Source organism: Eucyclogobius newberryi, unplaced genomic scaffold (genome assembly GCF_026437365.1).
Source record: "Eucyclogobius newberryi isolate DKJ021-1_F unplaced genomic scaffold, fEucNew1.0.hap1 SCAF_8, whole genome shotgun sequence".
Lineage (NCBI taxonomy): Eukaryota > Metazoa > Chordata > Actinopteri > Gobiiformes > Gobiidae > Eucyclogobius > Eucyclogobius newberryi.
The window spans coordinates 19062002-19086421 of NW_027316500.1; the positions used below are offsets into that span (position 1 = coordinate 19062002).

Here is a 24420-nt window from a genome sequence, read left to right on the forward strand (position 1 = left end):
CCAATGCAGTACAATTTAGTCTGTGGTCGTGACGTGACTAAATGTGGAAAAGTTCCAACAACGGTCATGTCCTTGAGTGTGTGTTGGAATTGTACCTGTAATGTAACCTCCAGCGTTGGGAGAGAGGCTGTGAAATTGCTGATCATGTTTGGCTCTCTCATCCACGGAGATCAGATACACATCTGGACCTGTAAAAAATACACAACATAAGGACGGTCCCATTCGGATTCAGTCAACTCTTATTTTTATGAGCTTAATTGAATGCCGCACTCCCACAAAGGAAAGTCAACCGTTTCCCTCAGGCTACGTTCACACTGCAGGTTGACGGTCAATTCAGATTTTGTTTCTGTCTTTTCAGAGATCTTTTATATTGCAAAAAAGTGACTCAAATGGGTTTGAATGTGTGAACACAACAGCCCTAAAGTGTCTGCTGTGGAGATGAAATAGGAAAAAACTATAAGTTGTGCTTTTGTCACATAGTGAGACAGACTTATTACTATTTTATTTTACTTTTTATTAAGACTATAAGAGTGTTTTTTTATACAAGTTTTTTTTTTTTATAAGAGCTTTTCTATGAAGAGAAGCTTTTACTTCTGTACCTACTTGAGTTGCAACACCGAAATTTCCCCATTGTGTGGACAAATAAAGGCTTATCTTATAAGCCTTTATTTATTATCTTATCTCTTACTATAAAGAGGAAGCACCTTTTAGTCAGCCTATAGTCATCTGATGTCTCATCTTTGTCACACTTTACAAAACCAATTTCAGTGTAAAATTTGCAGTTTCTATCATTCCTGTTGTTGTCTGGCAGACAGTTGAAAGGTTTGTCTACTTAATCACAGTATTTTACAATAAAGAAAATGTGGCACCAGTTTGATTCCAGAGCAGAATTCTGACCTTCGTGATCAGACACGGGTCACTTTTCATCCATCAGATTTGAATCAGATTTAGTACCACAGATATAGCCTGGGTAGCATTTGGAAAAAATATCAGATTCAGGCTGTCCACACTATCAAAGATCAGATCTTGGTCACATTTGGGCAAAAATATCAGATCTAACCAGCAGTGTGAACATAGTTTGAATGTGAAAAGTGATCAGCCCCTGAACAAATATTTATGTCTTCATTTATATTATTATGGACACAAAGTCATCACCTCAAATAACCTTCTTGCTTTAATAATACATATCTCATACTTGTCATTTTCCACATTTTTTGTGAATAACAACTAATAACGGTACAGCATCATCAAAATGTTATTTAAATACTTACTTGTTATGAACATTTGTTATATCAATTATCAAATATCAATTACATTAGATGAACCAGATGTATTGTTTCCAGTGTTACTGACATTTTCAACACTTGTCCATAAGAGGGTTTTTAAGACAATTCAATATTATATTATAAGTATATCAATATGAATTTTTTTATGTAAGGCTTTTTTTTTATAAGAGCTGATGTAAATAATGTTTATTTTACCATTATTATTATTATTAGTAGTATTATCTTGTCTTACGCTAGCTGATTTTATTTTAACTTTATTTTCCCCCTCCATTAACTATTAAGATATGAGAGGTTTTGTCTATAGGAGTTTTTGTTTATAAGAGTTTTGTTTATAAGAGTTCTTCTATTAAGAGTGTTTTTACAAGAGTTTTGTTCATAAGAGTCCTTCTATTAAGAGTGCTTTTCAAACTTCCTATAAGTTATCTGTCCTTTTCCTCTGTTTCTACCTGCGTTGCAACAATGAAATTTCCCCATGTGTGGACAATAAAGGAATATCTTATCTTATCTTATGAACAACCAGCATTTTACTCCAAATTGTCATGTGTGCAACTCTGCCCTAATTTCTGCCACAGTTTCAGGCGTTTGTTAAAGATGTTTGGCACAGTTTACAGTTTTAGGTCAGTGGGAAGAAAGTTCCAAAGGCCACAGGTTCCAAAAGAGGTTCTCTACTGACAAAGGCTCTGGTGTTTGGTTTGAGGGAGCCCTGAAGCCAAGACAAGAAAACATGATCTGTCAAATTTCTAAAACAGTCCAAGTAGTAAACTAATGGTTCCACAGCGGGACAAGACATAGAGAGTAAAAGTCCCTTACAACACCTTATGCCTAATGCTGCATGTCTGACCTGTGAACGTAGTGGGGAACTGTGCCATGCTTCACTCAGTCCTGGGCCGTGACAGAACACCTGCAACACAGAGTAAGAGACTGTCAGCGACTCTTCTTGAAATAGCACACACCGGATAGTGTCATGTCCAGCTCTCAACAGCAACATCCTTGATAAAGCAGTCAGATCCACTGACTCACAGGTTAGCAGTGGAGTCGCAGCTGCCTCAGGTGAATAATGCTGTTGTGTCTTTGAGCAAGACAATTAACTCGCCTCACCCTCAGAGTCTGCGTACTCTGGTGTGTGAATGAGGCGCATTGAGTGCCTTGAAGGGCGAAAAGTGCTATATAATTGTGACCCTTTCCCCCCCCTTTCTTCCCATCTCAGGTAAATTTATTTTTAAATCAACACATTCAAATCACATGCCATCTTTTCTACCTTATTCAAATATAAAAATGTATAGTAAGTTATTAACTTTATTTCTAAAGAGCAAATTCTATGACAAATTTCTTTGACAATTTTCGCACATTGTTGAAGGAATTACATTCTGCATCTTGTTCTGTTAAAAAAGGCTTCTCAAATCTCACATTGAGACTGAAGCGTTGAAAAGCCCTGAGACCTCAGTTTTAGTGAACTTGACATGACGTTTATCATATTTGATCAGTAACAAGTGCTGAAGCAGAGGACTAATGAACACTGAGCACAATGGCAGCATGTGACGTAATTATGTGTCCAAGCACTGTGGCCTGCGAGTGGAAGTGTAGAAACAGAACGCAAGCAAACAACCACAGCAGTCCACAGAAAATCATACTGATTTATGCACTTAACGATGCCCTAAACAATGCCCAAACACCAAACCAGAACCGTATTGGTGCAGCTCTACATCAAACCCTGGAGATCAGTTATGGTTGGAAGGGGTAAATATGAATGTTATTTAGGGCTGCAATTAGAGGTCGGCAATATTGGAAAATACATTTTAAATCAGTAGAAATATTGGTTAAGTAACAGAAATGTGAAAATCGTCTCTTTAAATGTATTACGGTAATTGAGCTTTAAGTATATGCATCAGACAAATGTGAAAGGAATCTGAAACTTACAAAATTATTTTCAAATCAGCTGTTTTTTCAGCATTTGGACTTTTTATTATAAACAATATCCCCATTTCTCATCAAAACTACAACATTTACATCTTTCTCAGTGTCATGTCTGTCTGAATCATAAAAGCTCTTTCGGGCAGCTCGGGTTGAGTATATAGCACACTCCATGTCACAAATCACAGCCTCATGGGTTTGTACTGTCCTGTCTAATAAAGCCTACTGGCCAAAAAAAAAGCATCATGTTTTGAAGTCTGTGTATAATAACCCTGATAATTATTACTACGAGAACTAAACTGGTTAAAGACCATTCCAATAATCAATTAGTTGAGATGAATTGACAGCAGTTAGTATTGGGATTGGAGAGAGCGCTGGGAACATCAGGGGCCACTGTCAACAGCTCTAGCTCTAGTTCAGACTGTTGATCTGTTGTTGTGTCCTTAGGCAGAGACACTTCACCCACATTGCCTTGTATCAATCTGGTGTGTGTGTGAGTGTTGTTGGTGGAAGAGGAAGATGAAACAAGTTGGCAGCCTTGCTTCTGTCAGGCTGCCCCAGGGCCATGTGGCTACAGTAGAAGCGTATCACCACTAGGTATGGATTGAATGAAAATGTCAAAATAGTGCTTTAGTATATTATCATTATTTCTACAGCACTGTTGTATTACTTCTGTATCTCCATGTTTGAGGAAACATCCACTCGGGCCCATTACCGTCCTGTCACACATTGTTGTTGATAACAATGTAATTAGAAAATGTTCTCATTTCAAAATCCTCACAATTGCGAAACTATAATTTTCCACTGACAACTCAGAGGGTCAGAAAAGAGAAGTGTTCACCATTAGTCACTTCCGGCTACACAAAACGAACACATAAGTGAAAAAATATGATGAGTATAAAATTAATTTGGGACACGCAGCTGAACTTACGCGTAACGTAAGTTTATTGAGTGGATTTTCTCCAAAAAGGACCAAAGTGTCCTAAAGCACGAGGAGCACGTGCTGTCAAAGCCAGAGAGTCTGTTTGTGTCAAACATCCATTGAAATTAATTTATGGATTTTAGAATGTTCGGTCGCCATATTTAAAGGCAAATGTTGCACAGATCATCTATGTATGGTCGATATATTGGAAAGTGTAACTGTTATTTGATATGTAAAAGGCTGTGGATTCCTAAATGATGCACACACATTACGTAGCGATATTACATTAGTTGGACTAATTACGGGCTGCAGTCAGCGGAGCAGAGATGCAGTGATTTGACGTTAGCATTGTGGCTAACTGGCAGCAAAACCAGGAGTCATCAGGCTACAACAACGCTTTAAAAACACAACTTCAAAACTTAAATTAGACAAATATACGCATCAAATACAAATACGTCTCATGCAAGAAAATGATAAGGCATTGCATTATGCTCGGTGTTTTTTCGACACATTTCCTCACCAGTGAGGCTAGCACGCAGGCTAAAGCAAGCTAACAACACGGGACAGCATTAGCAGCATCCGCACTCTGCACGTACCTCATATTTCACTTTTCATGTACACGCAATGAAAAGCTGAGCTTGTCTAGATGATCATATAGTTCAATATCTTCGCCCAGATGTAAACCACTGTATTTTAGACCCCTGTTGGGGCTTTCCTGTGATTCACAAACTCCCACCGACAGAGGGACAGTTGGAAAATGGGGTACCGCAGTTAAACTATCGCGAGATGTCACGCCATATGATGAATGTGCGTTAGTCTCGCGAGAGGATAAAAGCATTTGGTATTTTCATGAAGCATACACACAAAATCTGTTATATTTAGATTTTTCAATATATTGTTGGGCTAAAAATTAAGTTAGAAATGGAAAGGGTAATTTAATTGAATAAGTTTCAATCTATGTGGTCCTAACCAGAAAAAACTCAACCAACTAAAATAGGCCTATAAACACAAACCAACCCCACTCCTTTTCCAAGTATGGATATCTAGACCAAGTTTTATGTATTCAAAATATCTTCCTCAGTTGAATAAGTCTAAATTCCTAAGGTCAGTTCCTCATACAACCAGGGAGAGGCAGTAATACGGGTGTTTGCGTTGAATCCGACCGAAATGCTCAAGAAGAAGATGGTATAAAAATAAAAATAAAAAAGAGAAAAAGGTAGAGGTCAAATTTGTAAAGGAAACCACTTAAAACACCAGATTTATGTGGATTAATTTGATTTAAGAATGAAAGGTCTGTACTGTCGAGCCGCCGGACCTGGTGCTGATCTCCAGTTCGTGATTCAAGAGACGGTAGGAAGTTTATTATGCGCTTTAGCCAACAAAATATAAGAGTAAACAGGTTACACGGGCCATCGTCTCTGTGGGCCCAAACCGTACTGTATTACACTCGTTTTTACGCGTCACCATCAGCTGGACCCACCACCGCCTCCACTGTAAAACCACTGTTCACGTGATACACACAGGAACTGCAAGATTATTCGGTATCACAATATGATCATATAAACCAATAATCTTGACAATTTTACAAGCAAAATTATCTATTCAATCTGGACTCCAAAAAGTACACTTAAATGCATAGTGGATTTGTATGTGGCTGTTTGTATCACAATAACCTTACTTTACATAGTATTGGGACAGTAATATGTTAGGATGAAATAAAAGTAAGGATTTCACTTTTGTTTTGTTGTGTGCCAATAATCGGGAAGAGTCATTATATAATCGTAACACTAAAATTTGATATCTTGACATCCGTAAATAGGCAAGGCAAGTTTATTTGCAGAGCACATTTCATACACAAGGCAATTCAAAGTGCTTCACACAGCAGGAAAAATGCATTCAAATCACAAAGAAATGACAGCACAAAACAATTTAAGACATACAAGAGAAGAGTGCAAAGAAAAATCCTTTCAGTCATATGCACAGCTAAACGAAACAGTTTTTAGCTTAGATTTGAACATTGTCAGAGTAGAAGCCTGTCTCACATCTTCAGGAAGATTTTAGCTGCATAAAACTGAAACGCAGATTCCCCATGTTTAGTCCTGACTCTGGCACCAGCAGGAGGCCGGTCCATGTTTAGTCCTGACTCTGGCACCAGCATGAGGCCGATCCATGTTTAGTCCTGACTCTGGCACCAGCAGGAGGCCGGTCCATGTTTAGTCCTGACTCTGGCACCAGCAGGAGGCCGGTCCATGTTTAGTCCTGACTCTGGCACCAGCAGGAGGCCGGTCCATGTTTAGTCCTGACTCTGGCACCAGCAGGAGGCCGGTCTATGTTTAGTCCTGACTCTGGGCACCAGCAGGAGGCCGGTCCATGTTTAGTCCTGACTCTGGCACCAGCAGGAGGCCGGTTCATGTTTAGTCCTGACTCTGGCACCAGCAGGAGGCCGGTCCATGTTTAGTCCTGACTCTGGGCACCAGCAGGAGGCCAGTCCATGTTTAGTCCTGACTCTGGCACCAGCAGGAGGCCAGTCCATGTTTAGTCCTGACTCTGGCACCAGCAGGAGGCCGGTCCATGTTTAGTCCTGACTCTGGCACCAGCAGGAGGCCGGTTCATGTTTAGTCCTGACTCTGGCACCAGCAGGAGGCCGGTCCATGTTTAGTCCTGACTCTGGGCACCAGCAGGAGGCCGGTCCATGTTTAGTCCTGACTCTGGCACCAGCAGGAGGCCGGTCCATGTTTAGTCCTGACTCTGGGCACCAGCAGGAGGCCGGTCCATGTTTAGTTTTTGGCTTTGGTGCTAGGCCATGGAGAGACTTGTACACAAGCAGAGCTGCTTTAAAGTCTATTCTCTGAGCCACAGGAGCCAGTGCAGAGACCTGAGAACAGGACTAATGTGATGGTACTTCCTGGTTCTAGTCAGGACTCGAGCAGCAGCGTTCTGGATGTACTGCAGCTGTTTTACAGCTCGTTTGGAGAGGCCAGTGAGCAGGCCGTTACAGTCTAATCTACTGGAGACAAACGCATGGAAGTGTCTCCAAATCTGGTTTTGACACTATTTTTTTATTTTGGCAATATTTTTTAGATGGTAAAAAGCTGATGATGATTTGATGTGGCTGTTAAAGTTCAAGTCTTAGTCCATTATTACCCCTAGATTTTCTCACTTGATACAAACATGATTTAACAAGAGATACCTCAATTGTAGAAAAATTGAGGTAAAAAAAAAATGTAGAGTACATTGTTGACGGTGGGATGATGGGACTCAGAGATTGACTTGAAAAATGTTAGCTAAAACAAAAATCCCTAACTCTAAGATTTTCATTCATAATGTACTGAAAGCCAGTACATCCAAAAATCCTTGACTTATTTAATTGCGAGACAAAAAAATACAATTAATCATGAATCATGTTTTCTATGTAAATCTCACTTATTATACAATTCATGTGGCATAAATGGGAAACCAATTGACATTCTCCATATAAGTTGGATGAGGGACAGAGACCTGAATGGCTATGCAGGACAACAAAAAGAGGGACATGTGATGTTTTGTAGAGTGTATGTTCATGTCATTTCACAGATATTTACAAAACTTCAAAGGGCCCATTTGAGATTATTTAATCATCCACTGTCGTGTCTATTGTGTCTTCCAGAGTCTTCCAGAGTTCTTGGGCAGTCATCAGGTCCGTGTTGAAGTCAAGGCATGTGGACTTAGCAGCGTGGACCTCCAGGTAGCCGCAGTAGCACCCTCTTTTCCACCCATAAACATCTTACAAAGATAAAAGTGTTTCATCGTCTATTGTGCTGTAGCTGTTCAGGGAAATGAAGATAGAGCGAGAGCTCATGTCTGTTGGTCGAGAGATCGTTGGAGTCATTAAACAAGGTAACATTTCTAAAATAATTTCACATTTCATTACACATGTGTAACTGGTCTCTTTGCAGTGGGGTCCAAAGTGTCTCTATTCCAGCCAGAGGAGGAGGTTGTAGGTGGAGTACATTTCATTTTATTTTTTGTCTTTCAAAAGAGTGAAAATTTCTACAGCTAATTTCTTTTATCCCTTTCAGGAATTCTTCCACTAGATTGTCCTTTCTCTGGCCTCTGTGGAGTTGTGGACATTGATGAACATTATTTAGGTGATTCTAGCATTTTTATTGTCTTGTCAAAGCTAAAACAATAAGTCAAATCTTGGGACTGAGGACAAACTTTTTCATTGGTGAAATGCTACAATTGTTATCACAATCAAATAATATTTTTAAGATTATAAATCATGAAATAAATATATACATAAACACTTACTCACATGTGGACCGTTATTGTTCGTGTTTGACCGTGTTACATTTGTTTTGTGTCCTCTAGTCCACAAGCCAGTGCAGCTGAGTTGTGTGACCGTAGCTGCGGCCCTGCGCGATGCTGTGGCTGCATACACTGCCCTGCACACTCTGGCTCACATGGCAGACCGACACAGCGTGTTGGTGGTGGATGGAGCCAGTGTAGGGAACTCCTTATTTACGATTTGATTGTGGTGTCAATGAATGGTTTTGACAAGACCCGTCTGCCCCACAGTCGTTTGGTCTCATGTGCATTCAGCTGGCTTGGTACCACGGACTGAAGGTCTTAACCACTTCACATTCCCCACAAGACCACACCTTCCTGGAGCAGCTTCGACCAACTGTAGGTCCGTTCATTATGGTTCTTAAGATAATATTTTGTATACCCTCAGCAATTGATAAAGATGACAAACTACTGAGATTTTCCTTTAAACTTTTGATCTATGACTTGTTTGCAGGGGTTCAGGATCCTCTTGTAGGTGAGGTTTTGATTTTGATAAGCCTTCCCTTCTAATTCAATTCACATAATAGTTTTTCTTTGACAAAAAGAATGTAATGTATGATTGTAATAACTTAAGTGATGATTTATAGCCAGAGTGATTCCAGTCTACAAGGGCCCATCGAATCTCGTGCATGCAGTGCTGGAGGAAACTGGTGGTCTCGGTGTGGACATAGTCATCGATTCTGGAGGCAAGTTATAATCAACTCCAAGTGTAATATCCATTTGAAGTTTGCAGATGAATGAACCAGAACTCATTACACATATTAGTCATTTTTAGTATGTTGCAAAAATGCATACATGTTTAAATCCATGAGCAGTGCATAAAGAGGAAGAAACAGATCTTGGCCCCCACAAACATGACCTCATTGATGTGCTTGCTGTTGGAGGCCACTGGGTCACTTCTCATCCACACTTGCAAGTATGAGACTAAACAGCTAAGTATTTGTTTTTGTACACTTGTGTTTGTCTTTAATAAGGGTCTAATTTCTTTGCCGTAGTTGGATCCTCCAGACAGCAGTTACCTTCATCTGAAGTCGGCCTCTTTGTCATTTCTAAACCCAGAAATCTGGACCGCTTCGTCCGCTCAACATGGAAGATATCTCCGTATCCTAAACTTAGACAGTAGTTTATTATTTAACGTTGTCATTGCTTGAGTGATTCCGATAAGTTTGATATCAGATATTCTCAAGGACATCGTAGATAAAATGTCTACAGGTGTACTGAGGTATGTCTTGATGCACTGCATTACCATCTCCTCTACTTTCAAATGTACTAGTATTTCATAACCAGCAGACCACATCTGTTTCCAAGTGCTCAGTAAATGGTGGTCACACTCGATGTTTTAGAATGGTTCAGCCAAAATCTGTGCAAAACAGGTCAAAATCTAGAGAAGTGTTTTGTAATTAGAGGAAATGAGTCTTTAAAATCACAGCTTTGTACCATTTTTATTAATGAAAAAGACTAAGAATATTTCAAAAAGGTGTCAACTGGACCAGGGTTATCAGATGGGACGTTTTGGGACCTTTTTGAACCGAAAAACGTTTCTCGGTGGAAATCATCACAGTTGACAACTTTCTGAAACCTTTTGTTATGATGGACCATATGCGGATATCTGTGGGATTAAACATTATGTACAGTATGATTCAGACAATGCTTGAGGATAGTGTACAATCTTTAGTTTGTTACCACACTTCCAGTCCAAACAGACTGCAAAAATATGATGATGAATTGTCCAAGGCACAAAATTCAGATTTACTATGTGTGTGGCATAGCCTTTATGAATGGTCAACTTCCTCTATGCAGGAGTAGACGCTTGGAATTGAACCAATCCTTTCCCAACACATTAGTTTAACACAAAGTTAGAATACTCCCGATTGGAGCTGTAAATGGCCAAATGTTTTTTTATTTATAACTTTATTTAACCAGGAGGGCTCATTGAGTCACAATGTCTTTTGCAAGAGACCTGGCCACTAGCATCCAAACTGTTAGCTTCTGTTGTTTGTAAACATTAACATTTCTGTCCAGACCGCAGCCTGAAGAGACATTCCCTCTGTACGAAGCCACTGTTGCCATGGAGACCATCCAGCGTCACCAGAAGAGAAAGGCTGTGGTTAAACTCACAGCCGAGGACTAATTTTATACTAATTTCCCGGTATATGTGCTAAAATGTGGCATTAGAGATGTAAATAAAAGGTGTGATGATCTTCTGCTGTTTCAGATTTATTTCTTTGTTGACATTTTTGTAGACACTTTATTTATTTTATTTATGCATTTATTGATGCATCTCTACGTCTCAGTATTAAAGCAACCTCCTTCTATAAGTCCATCTGAGAGAGAAGCTGGTTCACAAATCGCTTTCCTAGTGGTCACATTCAAAATAGGCTATATAATGCTTCCTTGTATTAAAAGTATGGTCAGATAACCATTTCTTGAAACATTTTGTGGACCACCATGGCTTAGTTTCAAGTTAAGATACTTATTACACTTAAAGAGTTAAAGATGAAGTGTTCAACGATTAAAAAAAATATATAACATTTTCTCATTGTGACCACTGTTCTAAAAAGTCATTAATCATTTAATTTAGCATTTCAAGACACTTTCCCAAAATGCTCCTCTCCTCTTGCCGTAAAGCCATGACAACCTCCAGTTGTTCAGTTAGAGCCGTGTCACACTGCTGCAGCTGCTGAGAGATCTGACCAGGCACATTAAGATGACCATTAACCTAGTATCATCGTTTAACATAAGCCTTGCTCTGTGAAGCATTAGTTCTCACCATTTCCAGGGCCGTGTCGGTGTCCTGCAGCGTGTGGACGCATAGAGTTCGAATGGTTTGAGTGCACCACCTCTCCTCCTCCTCACCGAGTCTCTGCCCGAGCAGCACAGCCTTCCACAGGCCACTGACAGAATATTTCAACAAAACCAAGTTAAGAGCATAGACATTCAGAATGTATTTTCAGAACAAAACTATGCTGTAATGTATATTTTTTACATCAGTGTTTGATAAATCCTTAAGCAAATGGCTTGATATGGCACATTTTATTGCTGAATCCATTTTAAACTAAATCAATCTTACTATTAAGAGTATTAGGTTAATTGAATTGATGAACTGAATTATCGATTCAGATTAATTAAAATAATAAATATGCAGATGAGGGCTATGCTGTGTAGCTGTTGTGTTGCAAAGGTTACAGACGTGTTACATGTAATATTACAACGTAACGTATTGTGTGAGGACTGTGTTCTTACAACTGTGTTTGCGGTAGAGACAAAACTCGGACTGCAGTCATGAGCCTCCATCCTGGACCTTCACTGGAGACTGTCAAGTTACTGCGAGCAGACAAGCATGGACACAATGACTGAATGATCTAAAACCTTGGCATATTTAAAGACTTACCAAAGAAGCTCATTTTGACTGAGGAATTTCATCTTTTGTTTCAAACCACGGTCTTCTTGTAAAATCTTACAGAAAATATCTGAGTTGAAAAAGGCAGAACAGTAAAAAGAGGAACAATCAACTAAACCAACCACAAATGTTCTGCTTTACCTGTGTCCACATACACCACGCTGTGGGGGTTGTTAGTTGATACAAAACCATACTCCAGCAGGAGGCGCTGGTTATCATGACTGCCATAGTTGATGAACGCTTGTTCATAGCAACCAATGCCAGACACACTATAAATTTCATAACACCTTGTGTAATTGTTGAAATTAGCTGAAACCTAAAAATGCATTTAAGAATTAAAGCAATATGTTTGTCTGTTTCCTTCTCCCGGTTTATGGATCAGGTACCTGAACATCAGGGCGATGGTTGAGCAGGTCAAGAAAGGGAGCTAATGCGCACACATCCTGTCCGGAGAGGAACTGGCTGGGTGAATGAGCCATGAACACAGAGCGAGTGTTGACAGTACACCAGGCCCACCTGGGGGATGTGAGGGTGGTGGAGGATGAGGTTAAGAAGTGAGAGAGGAAAAAGGTTTAATGTATCATTGCCTAATAAAGTCTGCTAAAATTAAGACAAACCTCAGAGCTTCATATGTAAACACCTCCTCGATTGACTCAACCACAAGAGGCTGCAGCCACCTGCAGAAAAGAAATATGATTATTTGGAATCAGTGGCAAATATTTATTTAGTATAACTTGAGGTATTATGTCTTTCAAGTACTTGTCACACTATGAAGAGCACTTTTCATTTTGGAGTGCTCACAACTCCACCATCTGAATTTAGCTGAGACATTTTGACCTGCACCATGAGCCAAAGTAGTTAGAAAGGCTTCTATGACATTGGATGGGATAAGGGACATTGTTTATATTGGTTATTTGGCAGGGCAAATGTATATTTGTCTCCACTTGGGGCTTCTACTATAACACATTAAACTCTATAAATATACAGACATACACATAAAAAAATGAATTAATTCAACCTCACTAAGTCACTCACATTATTTACAAGTGGGTACAATTTTAATTTGTTTTAAGCCCACACTTAAGTCTAGAGGTGAACAGTTTGAGCGCAAAAATGCTCTTAATTGCTGTGGGCAGTGAGTTCCACACTGCTGCACTGTAGGATTTCACAGTGGGGTAACTCTGCTGCCGTTAGGTCTCTGGATAAATGTACTGACCTGTTCAGGGGCAAAATCATTTATACATTTAAATATTAATTTGAGAAAACATAAATTACAGAAGCTTTCAAAACTATAATGTTCAAAATTAAAATGCTTAAGAATGTGACAATGATAAAACAGAATTTGTTTTCTGTCCATAATTTTGATTGAGGTAACCTAACGTGCTTTGTGGCTGAGGGAGCAGCAATATGAAATATGAGAAAAGATAATAGCATGCATGTACAGTAGGGATATCGTGTCTGGTTAGTTTGAAATCATATAGAGTTCATTGTATTGTTTTGGATATTTTTTCATTATGTTTATCGAATTTTTTTGTTTGGGGTCAAGAGCCCATTTGCAAATTGATTTGAAAAATGTTCTAATGTTAATTTTTTTAATAAAGCCGAATAACCTCAGCCAAGCATGCAGACGAAACATAAAGTTGGCACCCGCACAGATCAAAGGCGAGTCATTTATAGAGACTAAACAGTCCCAATGTGAGACCCTGAGGTACGCCCACACCGGGGTATAGAAATGAGGATTTGTCCTGGGCCGCTTTCACACACTGTTCCCTACACTGAAGAAATTAGGCAAACCAAGTCAACATTTTGGATAAAAGCAGGAAGTGACGGACCGTTTTAAAGGCTTTTTCAAGACCATCCGTCCAAAGATTTATTATTATAATTTTTTTATGTTTTCAATGACGTAGCCATTTCAGTTGAATACTTTGATCCAAAACCAAATTGCTGTGAGCAGGAGCTGGTTGGCCTCCAAGTGATCAGTCTCAATAAATAGATAGTTTGGTTAAAATGTATATAGGCCGACAGTAGCACCTCTTGGCAACCGGATTTAAATATTGGCAAAATCACTGCTTTTTCCAACTTCTTAAGGGCAAATTGACATGATGGTTCAAAGGTTTAGTGAGTATACTACTATACTAAAACTGTTCACATTATAGATATCATTTGATTTTGAATTCGACAATTTTTGAATAATCTGTATGACTTCTGTCTCACTCGTACTCTTGCCATTTATGATCCTCCTCTTTTTCCTTTAAGGTTGGTTATTTTATTAGTTAGAGCATTTAAATATTTCCAAAGGGAATTACTGTTGCCCGAGTTTAATATAATATGAAACTTGTGCTTTTCTCAATTTCTTAAACTTTTGAAGACTAAATGATCAGTGTTAAGTTTTGAATGAAGGATTTTTCTTCAAAGACAAATCTCTCTCTTCTTATTTCACTAATTATCCATGACAGAGTACCATCTTTTTGTACTTCTTTTGTTTACTAAATGTGTCCAATGTGTCAATTGAATTACAGAATTCATCCACATCCTCCATGGCAATAATCTGCTCTGTATTAGTTTTAGGAATTACTAACTTTATTTCCTTATTATTGTTATATATTTACTGAAGTATTCTGGTCTGTTTTCTAACAGTCAAAGTCATGTTGTCTGATTAGTCTGTTATTAAATTATACATTTTAGTAATACATTGTCAATAAGAGTCTTAATCTGTCCAGTAATCCTAGCGTGTCATAATAATTTGTAGATAATTAAATGTTGTCATTATTGTTTTTAGTTTGAGTTGACAACCTTTGACTAAATTACTTAATTCCTCAAAAAGGCACATTATGGAAAAGTGGATTATAGAGAACAGCAACATTAAAATGCATTGATGGTGACATCCAAATGAAAGGAGAACATTTATCTTATCTTAAGCCTACCGGAAAAAGTGTTGATTTGAAGAATGTAGTTCTTGTATGGATGTTCTCTGCTCTAAAGCCTGACTATGAACAAGCTTTGGTAAAAGTGCCATGACATCATCTGCAAAGTAGACAGGGCAGGTGTATGTTGTGGGCAGCACATCAATATATGGATACCATTCAGAGAAAGGTGATCTGTGGCGCTCCAACACCAGGAACACACACAGAACCAGGAGTGGGGAGGGACGAGGCATCCAACTGTGAAGAGGAAGACTTTAAAGAAATGTACATGTACAAAATATACAAATATACAACATCCTACCTGACGCGTGATCCATTACCTTTTTATCAAAGGCCCCAAATAGCTGTTGAGAACGGTGGCAGTTGTCAGGAGACATGTTTGTGGCAAAGAAATAAGCAGCTGGCCAGACTGCAATGTAGAAAGCAAAAGTACACTAGCCATAAATACAATGATCAAAATCTGTTTCCAGATTGATTCTAAACCCAATTATTATTTTTGGAGAAAATGTGTGTGGATTTATTTTTAAATGTTTGCTGAAGAATTAGGATAGTTATGTGTAAAACATTTTGCATACTATTTAATACATTTAGTTGTTAGCAGCTTGAAATATTGACCATTCAAATTAAGTAATTTCAATTGTAATAAGTTTACCAGCCTTACACACAATATTATTTAAATGTTATGAAGTACCTTTATTGTTTTGAGAGTCTGCAGACCTCTGCCAGTATCTGTGAAGGACAAACACAGATGTGATACACTGCCTTCTAACAGTACATTCAGGCACGCCCCCAAAGACAGGTGCACTTTTTGTATGTGATCCCAGATAAAAGATAAGCATGATAAAAAATGTCATTGCACCAGTGGGCATTCAGAAAATAAAATATTAATCAGACAAAATATGCAGGCTTACAGAAGAGTGGTACCTGAAAAGAGCGCTGGTTGCAGAATGGTTGATGCAAAACCCCTTTGGTTAAGGAATCTAACGAGTCGCACATATGAGGGCTGGTGACACAAGGAAACTACAAGAACAAATGTCAGCGTGTGCCCTCTGTCAGTGCAAGTACATACTGCAGTATAGAGGTGGTGGAGCACAGCAGTACTTCCAGTGCATACCTGACTGCACCCTCGTGCCACATTTTCGCCTCCTTTTCCGGGCCACTCGTCCAGGTCGCCTCTTTTTCTTCATTGCTAAAACACTGATGAAATATAAGAAAAGTCAGATGTCTCACTTGGTATTAGACTGTGCAGCTTTTTGATCCAGTCAGTGTCAACTAAAATATGTTATATTATTTTATATGCAAGCACAAACATAAGTAATCATTATGTGTTTATCTGTAATCATTATTTGTTATAGATCTTATGTCACCATCTGCTGGAAAAATTAATATTTCATCATATTTGAAGAACAAAGAGGATAATGCTTGAACAGAAATGCTCAGTGTTCAGTTTTAACTACACATATTAATTTAGCCTCACTGCTTTAGCCATCCATATTAAAAGACATTTTAAGTATATCAAACTATTTGGCATAAGGATGGTTAGAAGCGATAGTTTAGATTAGGTCTAAATTAGAATAGAATATAACTATTACTATTACTTTCATTTGGATTTAGTCTATAAAAGCCAAATATCTCCCTATCCACAGATGGAAATAAGCTCGACTGATGTGATAGTTGAACTGAATCAGGATGACTCAGCAATTATTATACAACTCACTCAGAGATACTTTTGAACACAAAAAATCCCTAACGATATCATATGTATTACTAGTGAAACTATATAGTGATTTTATGAAAATGTCTACATTTTAGACATAACATATCAACAACATCACAAATCAGACAGCTGGATGACTCAGCAATTACTATACAACTCATTCACAGATACTTTTGAATAGTCATTGCTGTGCCTTGTGGCCCTTCTGCAGATCGTGACTCACTGGTCAGGACTTCTGTTGTTGGTTCAGGTTGCTCAACATTTGGAATATACGGTACATAAGTCTACCAGGGGCTTAACCTCCATGTAAGGTGAGAGTGCTAGCCTTTACCTGTACAAACATGCAGGTAAGTCTGCTCTATTCACTTGGACGGAGGACGGAAGTGAACTGAGGAAGGGAGCTGGGAGGAGCCAAGCTTTAAAACAAGGAGCACCAGTGGCATTGAAAAACAGCCAGTTGGTTCCATTGCTTGTTCACTTCACCTTTTCTACATTACCGATCCACTCAAGCTGAACTGTATCTAAGGTAAATATGCATGCTTCAACCTATTTTGTTCTTAGCTGTAAATATATGTGTACAGTATTAGATTATGCATCTTCTGATCTGGTTTTACTGGACTTTGCACTTGCACTTGACATGTTGTTTTATGTTCATATAGCAAAATATAAATGTTATGGTTTATTGCATCGCTAACTTTATTTATCAAAATTTTAATTATATGTACTTTTATGTGTGCTTCATTTCTGTATCAGTTTAGTAACCATTTAGTCTGTGCACACCTATTAGATATGGAGTGTTGTCTAGTGTTAGTATAGTCCCAGTGTAACTTGAAAACTTCCACACCTACTCCAGTTGTACAGAATCTTGTATAGAATCTTTACTAACCCATTAGTAAGACTCAGCATGACTCGACACACTCCATAATATATGTAGCCGTCATTTACACCCCCGTCCACTATGTGGCAGTATAGTTAAGTGTGGATGGAACACTCCCACTATAAGAGCTAATTCGATGCACCTGGTGCCACATAGTCCATCAACTGTCTTTGGACCGTGTGTTAATGGAATGAAGGCAAATAAAGACTATTGTCATTCATATTAGTTATGTTGGACTTCTTTAAGCACGTCTGAGAAACCATACACACTTTGTGGAACCTTGAGCCACAACAATGTTTACACACACAATTGGTTTCTCTTGATAATTCATCAAACTCTTTCACAACACAGTCACCTACTGTACTTTATTCCCATCTCTACACTAGTAGTATTGCTTTGAATTATATTATTTATATGATTTATGGTGTGTCAATATTGCGATTACGCTACTGCCTACATTGCAATGTAATTTACTCCAAATACAATAGTCTTCAGTGATAAAGGATTTAACATTAGGCTAAGCAAAATAATGTCTGTTTGCCATAACCCGACCGACCCGCTATGAAACTAGCCGACTGAAAAAAAAATATCAGCATTTTATTGAAAAAACGTCAAAATCTTTTATTTTTCAATTATTTCACGACTCACCGACCGGACCTTCCTAAACCGCCATGTTGAATATTTTTATCATGCTATTAAACCTGTCTATCATCCCAAAGGACTGATAACGCACAGCGCAACACATGCGCGTCTTCATTCTCGGTCCTCCACGTGCGTCAGTAACAAAACAGAACTCGCATAGACGTCGTCATATGGCTTTTAACAAGTTGGTTTGCCTCTGTCGGCGCCACTGAAGTGTCCATTGGACATGTGTTTCTCTGTCAGGGTGTGAAATTTGACTTACGCAAATGCATTCTGGGATTGAAACACGCCCAGCAGCGTCATCACGTCGTCACTCCGACTCAAAAAATGACAACATTTTTATCTTTTTTTTTTGCCTTCAAAGTAAAAAAAATAAGAATTTACCTACCGTCTGAGCCACTTAAAAAATGTTGACTCGGGTTACAGCAAACAGACAATTTATTTGGGGCAGCCTTACTTAATAGTGTTTTTGTACAGCCATCATGACTAAGGTTGCAGTGGTGACTGGCAGTAACAAGGGCATAGGTCTGGCCATTGTTCGTGCCTTGTGCAAACAGTTTGAGGGCGAGGTCTACCTCACAGCCAGAGACACGTAAGTCAGTGCACATGCATTCATGAATTTTGACCCAGAACATATCTTTTGATTGTAATACACACTAATAAAGCTGTTGCTCCAGGGCCAGAGGTGAAGAAGCAGTGAAGACTTTGAACTCTGAAGGCCTCAAACCCAAGTTTCAGCAGCTGGACATCAACGATCTGAACAGCATCATCAAGGCGGCAGCCTTCTTCAGAGACACATACGGAGGTGTGGACATTCTGGTCAACAATGCTGGCATTGCATTCAAAGGTAAAGACTGGAGAAGCTCGGTTTTGATTGTTCTGTCTGTTTTGGAGCTCAGAGCTCTACACTGATACCTTGATAAACAAGCACGTTCAGTATTACAATAAACATTTTTAATTTCTAGCGGCAGATACCGCTCCTTTTGCTGTCCAGGCCGAGGTAACACTCCAGACCAACTTCTTCGATACCAGAGACATGCTAACACACTTCATGCCGCTCATGAAAGCAGGAGGTAGATTTCCTCAAATAAAAAAAACTCTTCCTTTTCAGAGTGTCAATACTGGACAGCAATGAAAGGTTTTCTGTGCATGTTTTGCAGGTCGGGTGGTGAACGTCTCAAGCTTTGTGGGCAGTCAAACGTTGAACAAGTGCAGTAAAGAACTCCAGGCCCGATTCCGCAGCGAGGACATCACAGAGGAGGAGCTGGTGGGGCTGATGAAGAGATTTGTGGAGAAAGCTAAAACTGGCCAACATAAAGAGGATGGCTGGCCTGAGACTGCTTATGGAGTGTCCAAGACCGGACTGACGGTACAGGCCTACAGTCATGCTCTTTAAACTGTAGAAACAGTTGTTTATAAACCCTGTATATGTCTTTAGACACTGTCCATGATTTTGGCACGTCGACTTTCCAAGGAGAGGCCACTTGACAAAGTAAGGGGACATGTGTGAATTACTTTTAACATCAAATGCTGATGACCACTTTAACGACACATTTTGTTTGAATGACATCCTTAGATCTTGCTGAATGCCTGCTGTCCAGGCTGGGTGCGCACAGACATGGCAGGTGACAAAGCTCCAAAGTCCCCAGAGGAAGGTGCCATCACCCCCGTCTACCTGGCACTGCTTCCCCCTGGAGCAACAGAGCCTCATGGGCGCTTTGTGTCTGACAAGGAGGTCCAGGCTTGGTGAAGTCATTTCGATCAGCCCTGCAGGCCTGTTACTACAATGTCCACTGTGTTACTTTCCACAGAGCAGATTTATGGATTTGTTTACGGATAAAATCATACAATGAATAACAATATCCATATCATTATTAACTAGACTGATAATTGCAGTAATGTATGTAACTATTTGGATGTTCTCAATAAACAAAACATATCTATATAATCAAAACATGTTATTTTTTTTTTCATACAAATAGAAATAAAGTTGGATACATACACTCAACTGAAACGCTGTTAGCATTTCCATGACCTGGTACTCACTTTCTCTCTTTGTGAAAAAGTAAAGCCATTTAAGTTCCATAGCTTTAATTTAGTTTACACTAACATCATTTTGCTTTGATAACAGCCGAGAATTGGGCTAATGGATTGTAGGGGCAAATATTAAGGTAACATGAACAAACACTGCCCATGCTTCAGTTCTCCAGACAAAATTGCAATTTTATTGACAGGAATTTACTTATTTTCATCAAAGAACACCTGACCTGTATAAACAACAAAGTGCTCTTACCTTGTAACGCTCAGGCGCAGCCTGTCCACGAAACAGCGTCAACAACTGCTACAGCACGCAACACATTCTTAACGCGATTCCTGTCCAAGCCTTTTCCTGAAGAATAACACATTTCTGGCAGTAATGTTGAATGTTATGGCGGTAACACCATGGATCTATCGGATAACACGCGCACTCCGCCCACATGACCTCCCGCCACGTGTCTGTTTGTTATTCCGGTTCTGCGCACAAAAGCTGCGCATGGTTTCCTCCAGGTTTGGTTTCTCCCACGGATAGAAAGTAGTTCTCTACATTTCTATTGGGACTGATCACTTTTCCTGCTGCTACATTCCATTCAGGCTGACCTTGATCTTAAAAGGTATAATGTTTACTTGATGAATGTAGTACGCTTTTGTCTGCAAGGATTTTAATTGCCCTGCCTCAACCTCATTACTATCCGTGCATTAATAACGATATATTCGTACACAGCTTGGACGGCCTCTTTTTGTTCCAAAGGAAGAGGTCACACCACACAAAATATTATATAATAAGGCTTGTCTAGATGTCTTGTGTAAGGATTAAACGACGAGGAACCGTGCGTTACACTGTTTTAAAGCAACGACGCGAGTTTGGTATTCTGTTCCGCTGAGTGCGTTAAAACTGTAACGCATGGTTCCTCGTTGTTTAGTCTGCTTAAACCATCCCACAAACTGCAATAGCCTATGACTGAATACAAAAAACTGTTTGTGTCCGTGGGAGTTATTTTACAGCCGAGTGTGAAGCAGCTGGGATGAGAATCAGCACCTTCAAATCCGAGGCCATGGTTCCCCAAGTGGAGGAGTTCAAGTATCTCGGGGTCTTGTTCACGAATGAGGGAAGGATGGAGCGTGAGATCGACAGGTGGTTCGCTGCATTGGACTGTTGTGGTGAAGAAGGAGCTGAGTCAAAAGGCAAAGCAATCGATTTACCGGTCAAACTACGTTCCTACCCTCACCTATGGTCATGAGCTTTGTGTAATGAACGAAAGGACAAGATCACAGATACAAGCGGTCAAAATGAGTTTCCTCCGCCGGGTGACTGGGCGCTCCCTTAGAGATAGGGTGAGGAGCTCAGTCACACAGGAGAAACTCGGAGTAGAGCCGCTGCTCCTCCACGTCGAGAGGAGCCAGCTGAGGTGGCTCGGGCATCTGTTCCGGATGCCTCCTGGGCGCCTCCCTCGGGAGGTGTTTCGGGCATGTCCCACCGGGAAGAGGCCCCGGGGAAGACCCAGGACACGCTGGAGAGACTATGTCTCTTGGCTGGCCTGGGAACGCCTCAGGATCCCCCTGGAGGAGCTGGAGGAAGTGTCTGGAGAGAGGGAAGTTGGAGAATCCCTGCTTCGACTGCTGCCCCCGCGACCCGGCCCCGGCTAAGCGGAAGAAGATGGATGGATAGAATATTAGATAAATGAGATAGATGTGTCCGTGGGATCAGTTATCTCAGTTTTAGATGACGCTTGTCCCTCCTAGCTGAGCTATTTTTCAACCGTTTCTATGATGGTAAGACCGTAATGATACAATACAATAAAAAACAGCACGAGTCTGGGTCCCCAGCAGTGCTGCACTACTGGAATGGGTCAGGAATGGTAAATGAAATGTGATCAACTGTTACTGGAACTACCAGTGCAGTTATTCAAAAATAAGGCACTCCATTTGGCATTTGCATTCTCACTGACCATGGTATAATTTATGTTATGAAATACAAGTTAATTGATGCTGATTTGCACTACTTAACATAATAGTGTTTTTTGTACAGCCATCATGACTAAGGTTGCAGTGGTGACTGGCAGTAACAAGGGCATAGGTCTGGCCATTGTTCGTGCCTTGTGCAAACAGTTTGAGGGCGAGGTCTACCTCACAGCCAGAGACACGTAAGTCAGTGCACATGCATTCATGAATTTTGACCCAGAACATATCTTTTGATTGTAATACACACTAATAAAGCTGTTGCTCCAGGGCCAGAGGTGAAGAAGCAGTGAAGACTTTGAACTCTGAAGGCCTCAAGCCCAAGTTTCAGCAGCTGGACATCAACGATCTGAACAGCATCATCAAGGCGGCAGCCTTCTTCAGAGACACATACGGAGGTGTGGACATTCTGGTCAACAATGCTGGCATTGCATTCAAAGGTAAAGACTGGAGTAGATGTTTTTGGCAAGTTTGTTTGCAGAGCACAATGTATAACTTGCAAGAAGATTGTGTTAGTCAATACAAACAAGTAGAAAAAAGCTTGGATTTAACAGTTAAACATTGTCTGAGTAGAGGTCCTTACTCACATCTTCTTCCTTCTTTATTTTGTATTTTGATATAAGGCAAAACAAAACAGCAAAAATTGCTAGTATATTTATATACCAAGTTTGGTATATATCCACCAAATGTCCCATTTGTTCCAATGACCGGCAATCCTGTCTATTTTCAAATTCCTTGCTAAAGTCAGTCTTTCCATCTTATAAATGTCCAATGTTGTTACAGTCCAATCCCTGACAGTCGGCTCCGTCCCTGTCATCCATTTTCCTTGTTATTTTCTTTTTCTACAACTAAAAGTTCCCTATTTTATAACCCTGGTTTAACTATCTCACATCTTCCATATTTTACCTGCATAAAACTGAAATACAGATTCCCCATGTTTAGTCCTGACTCTGGCACCAGCAGGAGGCCGGTCCCTGAGGTCCTCAGAGTCTGAGATGGTTCATATGGCACTAACATGTCCAAGATGTACTTTGGTGCTAGGCCATGGAGAGACTTGTATACAAGCAGAGCTGCTTTAAAGTCTATTCTCTGAGCCACAGGAGCCAGTCCAGAGACCTGAGAACAGGACTAATGCAGAGCTCAGCACTACCTAACTGATAAACCAGAAAAGTGTTACAAAAAGTGTGTTGTAGGTAATTTTATGATTGTGTCCATTTCTAGTGGCAGATACTCCTTTTGCTGTCCAGGCCGAGGTAACACTTCAGACCAACTTCTTCGATACCAGAGACATGCTAACACACTTCATGCCACTCATGAAAGCAGGAGGTAGATTTCCTCAAATAAAAAAAAAAACTCTTCCTTTTCAGAGTGTCAATACTGGACAGCAATGAAAGGTTTTCTGTGCATGTTTTGCAGGTCGGGTGGTGAACGTCTCAAGCTTTGTGGGCAGTCAAACGTTGAACAAGTGCAGTAAAGAACTCCAGGCCCGATTCCGCAGCGAGGACATCACAGAGGAGGAGCTGGTGGGGCTGATGAAGAGATTTGTGGAGAAAGCTAAAACTGGCCAACATAAAGAGGATGGCTGGCCTGAGACTGCTTATGGAGTGTCCAAGACCGGACTGACGGTACAGGCCTACAGTCATGCTCTTTAAACTGTAGAAACAGTTGTTTATAAACCCTGTATATGTCTTTAGACACTGTCCATGATTTTGGCACGTCGACTTTCCAAGGAGAGGCCACTTGACAAAGTAAGGGGACATGTGTGAATTACTTTTAACATCAAATGCTGATGACCACTTTAACGACACATTTTGTTTGAATGACATCCTTAGATCTTGCTGAATGCCTGCTGTCCAGGCTGGGTGCGCACAGACATGGCAGGTGACAAAGCTCCAAAGTCCCCAGAGGAAGGTGCCATCACCCCCGTCTACCTGGCACTGCTTCCCCCTGGAGCAACAGAGCCTCATGGGCGCTTTGTGTCTGACAAGGAGGTCCAGGCTTGGTGAAGTCATTCCAGTGAGAAGATTTGGGATGGGAGGGAACGTTCTTACTTATGTGCCTCTTGACATTTTTATTAAAAAAAGTCATACTATTTATATACTACAACATAAACATGTCTATTTAGTAGTATGTATGTATACATGCATGTATATACGTGTATATGTGTGTGTGTGTGTGTATATATATATACACGTATATGTATATGCATGCATACATGCCAGGCTCCATGCACTTGGAGCCTACATGTGCTGTGACTTAACCACTCCACCACTAGACAGAATGAAAATATTGTAAGTTTCTATAAGCATAAACAAAATAAAATACAGTAATATGATGGGAAAATGCTTTTTAATTGAAATAAATGCCTTTTCTATGACTTGTGTTGTAATTTGCATGTACTGTGAGCCTGCCCTCCTGT

General features: G+C 40.0%; 5 protein-coding genes across 5 annotated transcripts in view; 3 read left to right on the forward strand and 2 right to left on the reverse strand.

Moving 5' to 3' along the window:
• The window catches only part of itsn1 (intersectin 1 (SH3 domain protein)), a 39748-nt gene extending 34866 nt beyond the window's left edge, over positions 1-4882 (reverse strand). The window contains exons 1-3 of the mRNA XM_072437192.1: positions 4716-4882; positions 2128-2187; positions 96-188 (exon numbers count right to left, since the gene is read on the reverse strand). Of these exons, the coding sequence (XP_072293293.1) occupies positions 96-188; positions 2128-2155 (121 nt within the window). The 5' untranslated portion in view covers positions 2156-2187; positions 4716-4882. The remainder of the gene's footprint in view (positions 1-95; positions 189-2127; positions 2188-4715) is intronic.
• A 381-nt stretch (positions 4883-5263) lies between these two features.
• Positions 5264-10688, forward strand: cryzl1 (crystallin, zeta (quinone reductase)-like 1). The gene is made up of 13 exons (XM_072437553.1): positions 5264-5469; positions 7766-7843; positions 7923-7995; positions 8055-8099; positions 8178-8246; positions 8470-8603; positions 8677-8788; positions 8900-8920; positions 9033-9131; positions 9261-9361; positions 9441-9546; positions 9622-9667; positions 10468-10688. The coding sequence occupies exons 1-13, from the start codon at positions 5404-5406 to the stop codon at positions 10574-10576; spliced, it is 1059 nt and encodes a 352-aa protein (XP_072293654.1). The 5' UTR covers positions 5264-5403; the 3' UTR covers positions 10577-10688.
• Positions 10689-10947: 259 nt separating this feature from the next.
• On the reverse strand, positions 10948-20444 carry LOC140351634 (SET domain-containing protein 4-like). Its single transcript, XM_072437549.1, has 13 exons — positions 20299-20444; positions 15884-15966; positions 15694-15789; positions 15461-15498; positions 15090-15178; positions 14770-15006; positions 12463-12522; positions 12232-12361; positions 11987-12161; positions 11837-11915; positions 11689-11769; positions 11216-11339; positions 10948-11134 (listed from the first exon to the last, which is right to left on the reverse strand). The coding sequence occupies exons 2-13, from the start codon at positions 15954-15956 to the stop codon at positions 11018-11020; spliced, it is 1299 nt and encodes a 432-aa protein (XP_072293650.1). The 5' UTR covers positions 15957-15966; positions 20299-20444; the 3' UTR covers positions 10948-11017.
• Positions 18483-19764, forward strand: LOC140351635 (carbonyl reductase [NADPH] 1-like). Its single transcript, XM_072437550.1, has 6 exons — positions 18483-18597; positions 18683-18852; positions 18971-19078; positions 19166-19374; positions 19444-19497; positions 19582-19764. Exons 1-6 carry the CDS (start codon positions 18488-18490, stop codon positions 19753-19755), a joined length of 825 nt encoding a protein of 274 aa, XP_072293651.1. The 5' UTR covers positions 18483-18487; the 3' UTR covers positions 19756-19764.
• A 55-nt stretch (positions 20445-20499) lies between the features above and the next one.
• Positions 20500-24093, forward strand: LOC140351638 (carbonyl reductase [NADPH] 1-like). Its single transcript, XM_072437554.1, has 7 exons — positions 20500-20656; positions 22072-22186; positions 22272-22453; positions 23229-23327; positions 23418-23626; positions 23696-23749; positions 23834-24093. The coding sequence occupies exons 2-7, from the start codon at positions 22077-22079 to the stop codon at positions 24005-24007; spliced, it is 828 nt and encodes a 275-aa protein (XP_072293655.1). The 5' UTR covers positions 20500-20656; positions 22072-22076; the 3' UTR covers positions 24008-24093.
• Positions 24094-24420: the final 327 nt, after the last annotated feature.